The following is a 6,474-nucleotide window of genomic DNA, read 5'->3' on the forward strand; positions in this document are numbered from 1 at the left end:
TATCTTTTCCACTACTCCACGAACAACCGGGTGAGGGGGAGATTGGCTTTTAGGTCAATGTGAGGAACCTTAGAAGAGGAATCTCTGGCTTGACCATCAATTCATGTAAGGGTCTTTCCCACAAATGTCTTAACTCCATGCTTGTTAAGCACAATATTCTCATAAACAACTTGTTTGATAGCTTTCTTCTTTGAATTCTTCAATTGAGCACCAGTGGTCGAGGATCCTTGTCAAGTCGACACCATTTTTGCGATAGAGTAATTTTTGGTAAGAATTAAGGCAAAATTGAGGATCACACTGAGAGAGAAATGAAGGTTCCTGAAAGTAGAGAAAAGTGTGGAATGATTATGAGAAAGGGTGGCAATTGAAACCAAATAGTTTTCTCTTAAAAAATAATCTATCTCACTAGGTAGAGTGTCGGAACACATGGACATGACAACTTGAATAGATAGTTTTCCATATTCAAACACCATGGACCCAAAATTGATCAAAGACTCGGCACACTCAATCTTTGACTAAAAGGAATTAATTGCTCTATGTCAAGTAAGCAAACAACCAAGGCTGCTCTCAATTTTTCAAATTGAGGAGTGTTGATGGCTTTGGTAAAAATATTCACCAACTGATTCTCTATGCAGACATGTTCAAAGAGATAATTTATAACCAACAAGATCTTTGATGAAATGATGGTGAATATCAATGTGTTTCTTCTTGCTATGTTGAACAAGATTCTTTGCAATGCTGCCGAAACTCATGGTGTCACAGTAGAATGTCATGACATCGTGTGGAATATCATATTCCTTTCACATGTGTTTCATCCAGACAAGTTGAGTGCAACTGATTCCTGCTACAATGTACTCAGCTTTTGCAGTAGACAGAGAGAGACAATTTTGCTTCTTACTAAAGCAAGAGATCAAATTGCTTCCAAGGAAAAAAAAACATCCACCAGAAGTACTCTTTCTATCATCAACATTCCCTGCACAGTCAGCATCACAATATCCAACAAGAGTAGAATCTGTGTCATGTGATTAAAGAATCACATACTCTAAGGTTTCATGTACAGACTTGATGATTCTTTTGACAAAGCTTAAGTGACTAGCCTTTGGATTAGCTTGATATCTGGTACACACACCCACAAAGAAAATAATATCATGCCAACTAGTAGTGAGATAGAGAAGACTTCCTATCATAACCCTATAGATATTTGGATCACGAGCTTCCCCATTCTCTTCCTCAGAGATCTTAGAATGAGTGGCAGAAGGTGACCTGAGACATCCCACCAAATACAATGTCGTCCACATAAATCTGAGCTATCATCATCTTGAGTTGGCCTTTAGGATGAACAAGGTCTTGTCAGTGATTCCTCTCAAGTAACCATTTCGAGTAAGATACTAAACAAGGCGTTCATACCAAGAACGTGGTGCTTGCTTCAATCCATATATGGCCTTGTGCAATTTATACACATGAAAATATTTGACACTTGGCTTCCTCTCCCTCCATATTTCATAGTTTGTTGAAGCAGCACCTGATCGAATAGAGACTCTGTTGTGAATATGGCTGGCAGAGTTGACTGCTTCAGCCCAAAATATGTAGGAAATCTTTTTAGCATGAAACGTGACTTTAGCCATTTCTTGAATTGTTATGTTCTTGCACTCAGCTATGCCATTCTATTGCGGAGATATAGGAGCAAAAAAGTCGTGCATGATACCTTCTAAATTGCCAAAATCTAAGAACTGACTGTTCTGAAATTCTCTGCCATGATCGCTTCTGATTCTAGAAATCTTGCCTGTAGTTTCCTTTTTCTCACTCAATCCAAGAAAATGTGGAAGAAATTCTTTTCAAGTTGTTCATGACAATACATATGCTTATACATACATATGTGCTTATAGTAATTAATGTATATTATAGATACTTCTAAGGCTAGATAATTCCAAGTCTAGATAATTATAAGTCTAGGTAATTCTAGATTATTCTATAACACTCCCCCTCAAGCTGGAGCATATGTATTAATTATTCACAGGTTGATACAAAGATATTCAACCCGGTTACCATTGATTGCTTTTGTGAATATGTTCCCCATTAGGAAATGGAGGACGGAAACTCGTGAGCGAAGGAGCAAGATGATATTTAGAGTAGATCGGAGCGACCAAATGAGTAGTTTATCAGTCAACAAAGAATGAGAAGAGATGGACGAAGTGGAAGAAGACGGAAGACTCAAAAATCGGGGATTGCACATTCAATAAAGGATGACAAATCTGCGTGCGAATGACCGACTTGGCGTTTGGCACAGATTTGGGCAACAAGACAACAAGGCGACACGATAGCAAAAGGGAAACATGAGAATGAGAACAAACTGATGATTAAAGTGACAAAGCCGAAATAAATTGGTCGAACGGGTCGAGTAAGGGTAGACGTAGTAAAGGAATGCAAAAAAACTGGAAAAATTGGTAGCGGAAGGCGGCGCGTTGACTTCACGCGGGCGGAAGATGGCGGCGTGTGGGCTTCACATGTGTGGAGGCATGTGCAATGGTTGGTTAGATAGAGGTTAGCACATAATTGAATGAAAGTGACTATCTAGATGTTTTGAGTAGGTGGTGAGTCTAAGAGATCAGCCAGTAGGATAGATGAATTTGAAGTATAGGTTTCTAAACCCTAAATTTTGAAGATTAGAGAAAATGTTCTTTTTATATGACACATTCTCAGTTGTTTGTCATTCGTTAGGATTTCCCAATCACTACTACACAACGGCCGACGCTCAAAATGTGAACCGGAAGATGCATTTTGGTTTGTATTTGTGGATATCACGGAGTCAAATAGTTTTGAGTTTTGCTAAAATTTTGAGTGGAGATTTTTTGTATCGTGCTCGTAATTATTTAGCTCTTTCTGATTCACTCTCTAGATACACGATTTGATTATTAAAATTACATTGGTGATATTGTTTCTGTTTTCTTTAATGAGCATCTATTTAAGAGATAAGACATTGTTATACCTATCATTTTGATTGCTAGAAGGTTTTGTAAGCAGTCTCTAAGGATTTCCGAATTATTGTGTAATTATTGTTGAATATTTTGTTTGTGCTTATATCTAATATGACCGAAGCCTGGGATAATATATGTAATGCATTGCATATGCCAAATTGGGCTATATAATTAATATGGACAAGCGAAATTACATCCAGGGGAACAAGTGATGTGACCGTTCTAGGTAATATAGATTTGTGCCCTTTTTCTAAATGGATTTCTCCTTGCCATTACTTAACTTGAGCAGTTTTTATGGCTCCTTCGGTTTGCTCTACCTGCATAAAGTCAAGCACGCTATTAGATAAATTGGGAACATATATAATGGTTTATTTATTTAGGTACAATTTTATCAAATTAAAAATAAAGGAAAAAGACATTACATAATTTGTAGCATGGTTGTTTCAGTGCAGGATCATCCTTCAATGCTGGGGGCTCTTCACCAAATATCATCTCACAGCTCATATCTTCAAAATCTATTTAGAAAACAGTTGAAACAGGTTAAAAATATTACACAAGATCTACAAATTCACCAAGGCATGTGAGAGACGTTGTTTTCAAAATAAGAATATTTATATACGAGGCATTAAAATAGAAGGGGACAAGTTACAGTAAGATGACTGATTTCAAAGGAACAACAGATTTGAAGGAATGCGGTTTTCCTTGATCTAATCATGGGATCATTATGTACATTTCAACTCTATGGTGGTCTCCTTCGCCTAATTGCCTAATTATGTAATAATATTTTGATTTTCACCAGGGCATGTGAGAGACGTTGTTTTCAAAATAAGAATATTTATATACGAGGCATTAAAATAGAAGGGGACAAGTTACAGTAAGATGATTGGTTTCAAAGGAACAACAGATTTGAAGGAATGCGGTTTTTCTTGATCTAATCATTGGGATCATTATGTACATTTCAACTCTATGGTGGTCTTCTTCGCCTAATTGCCTAATTATGTAATAATATTGTGATTTGTGGCATCGGTTTCAGCCATTAAATTCACAAAACACTCATGAATCAGTAGTATGCATATATGGTGGAATTTATCAATTGAGCTTTCATGGCTCTACTTGCAATTTTGCACCCTCTGTGGCACACCTATGGGACCCTCCATTAACATCACAATTTAAAGTGCAAATCATACTATTTTTTTGCCAATTGATAATAATAATAATAAAAATGGTGTTGATAATAATAATAAGAAATAAATTATTTGCAAACTAGTATATATCCCTTTGTAGACTATTTAAAAAAAAGAGTGTATATAGTGATTACCCATTGTTTTCAGCCTGTTTATAAATTTGCAATGAGTTTAATGAATTAACCCTCATCCATACATACATATATATATATATATACACATACATACATATATATATACATATATATATAAATATATTCTTGTCGACAAAATATAAATGGATTTAAATTTAAGTGTTTCTTTTCACTTACTTGGGACCATGGTTACTGGCATTCCCAAAGAACCTTTAATGAAGCCCTGGGATGGTATTTTGCACAGATTAGTGCACATTCCCACACAATTGGTCTCTTCTAAGAACCTGAGAACATTATTGAATGGAATGAAAGAAAGGGTATCAGGATATTGAAATGTCTTGAACTTTAGGAATACAAAAAATAAAAGATCATTTAGTGAAATAGATGTCTAAAAATCACCTGCACTTCTTGATGTGGACTACGTTCTTTTCTTTTGTTCCATTAAACTCTGATTCTCTTACCTAAAATCACAGTACAAACCGTCTTACAGGTTTAGCTACAGCACTATATGTCATTGGAATATTATGTGAGGGACAAAAATAAACTATTATCGGCATTTGTACATTGCATGAGAATGCAAATTTGATTTGCTGAAAATGTCACATGACGCAAGACACCAATATACATGTCATTTGTTTAATCCATATATATAATACCAAACATGTGCCCGAAAAAAGATGTAATGGTATCAAGCCCCTTAGTTTTAATATCATTCATCATATTAAATCTGTGTGCATCATATACTTCTTTGTGTTTGATTAAATATATATATATATATATATATATATTATATATATATATATATATACATATATATAGATAGTTGTTTGTGGGGTGTTCAATCAAGACTTCAACTGACTCAAGAATCAGCAACAATTTTTTTTTTTAATAATATAATTATTAGTAAGAGGAAAATAGCAAAAGTAAAATGATGGTGGGTAGTACCCTAATTAAAAATCTATTGTTTAGACTGAAATTGAGTGCTTAATGCTTATTAATTAAGTTGGTGGGGTATCATAGCAGACTGATAGCAGACCAGGAGTAAAAGAAAAATACACACACCCCAAAACAAATGACCAAGTTTCTAACATATAATATGGAGATTTAAGATTTAAATAAATGTTACCTCGCAAGGACCAACCAGCCAAGCAAAAAACAAGGTGGTGAAGGCCGCAAATAATTCTCTTGTGAACTTGCATTCTGGCACCAACATTCTTACCTGAAACGAACATAAAATCAGATCTGTCTTTTGAGCTTATCTAATAAGAAATTATTAATAAATAAAAAAAAGAGCTTACGAGAGACATGAAGGGCTTTGGAAAAGCTTTATGAAGAGCTACTAAGACGAGTTGTTGTTGTTGCGTGGGATCGTAGTTTCTGGAGACTGCCGAGGCTGCCTCCACGAGGCTCTCGAATCCACTCTTGTCGTTTTCCATTCCTAAATATTTACAGGAGAAAATAAAAAGGAAAGAAATGATTCAATTTTTCAAGGTATGTATATATATATATATATGCAAAGAAGCATGCAAGTAAAAGTAGTAGTAGTTGTAATTACCAGTGGTAGCTTGTACGCTCCGAGAAAGGTAGTGAATGGCGAAACGGTCGAACCAGTTGTCGTCGTAACGACTCGTCGTTTCCTTGGCTTTGGACGGCATTAGGCTGATCATGCTCCGATCCACCGGTTGCGATAGCACCGCAACTACCACAGAATATCCCTTTCGTCGGAGAGGCGTTGAACGTTGACGCATTGATGTTGAACAGTACACTGTCTTGCTCTGTAAAAGATGACTGGCTTCCATGTTGTGTGTGTGAGAGAGAGAGAGAGAGATGGAGAGTTTTAGAGAGGTTGTGTTTATGTGACTGAGTGTCTTTTGCTGAGTGAAAAAGAGATGGCCTGGTGAGAGCTTTTTATAGATGAGTGCTATAATATTGGAGAGAGAGAGAGAGAGAGAGAGAGAGAGAGAGAGAGAGAGAGAGGGAATCTTCATCACAATGAGATTCGTTTGTCGATTTAGACCGGCCAATTAAGAGGAGGGGTTACATGATAAATAATTAATGGAAACAAAATAATGTATAAAGAACGTCAATAGTCATATTATATATTTGAAGATTTACGTACAAAACTGTGATTAAAATATTTATTACGACAAAACATGTGCCTTTCTTGAACATTTTAGTTAA

General features: G+C 35.8%; 1 protein-coding gene across 1 annotated transcript; it reads right to left on the reverse strand.

Moving 5' to 3' along the window:
• Positions 1–3,100: 3,100 nt before the first annotated feature.
• On the reverse strand, positions 3,101–6,168 carry LOC149390594 (beta-carotene isomerase D27, chloroplastic-like). The gene is made up of 7 exons (XM_089620745.1): positions 5,849–6,168; positions 5,592–5,731; positions 5,420–5,512; positions 4,693–4,754; positions 4,471–4,577; positions 3,398–3,490; positions 3,101–3,292 (listed from the first exon to the last, which is right to left on the reverse strand). The coding sequence occupies exons 1-7, from the start codon at positions 6,090–6,092 to the stop codon at positions 3,252–3,254; spliced, it is 780 nt and encodes a 259-aa protein (XP_089476871.1). The 5' UTR covers positions 6,093–6,168; the 3' UTR covers positions 3,101–3,251.
• Positions 6,169–6,474: the final 306 nt, after the last annotated feature.

The sequence above is a fragment of the Urtica dioica genome, chromosome 7 (genome assembly GCF_054948205.1).
Source record: "Urtica dioica subsp. dioica isolate 48M chromosome 7, U.dioica_male_clone48M_v1_H2, whole genome shotgun sequence".
NCBI lineage: Eukaryota > Viridiplantae > Streptophyta > Magnoliopsida > Rosales > Urticaceae > Urtica > Urtica dioica.

Coding starts and splice junctions, on each gene's coding strand:
- LOC149390594 (XM_089620745.1), bottom strand. CDS start 6,092: ATGGAAGCCAGTCATCTTTTACAGAGCAAGACAGTGTACTGTTCAACA. Junction 5,732..5,848: donor GAGCGTACAAGCTACCACTG/GTAATTACAACT, acceptor GTAAATATTTAG/GAATGGAAAACGACAAGAGT. Junction 3,491..4,470: donor GCCAGTAACCATGGTCCCAA/GTAAGTGAAAAG, acceptor TTTTCTAAATAG/ATTTTGAAGATATGAGCTGT.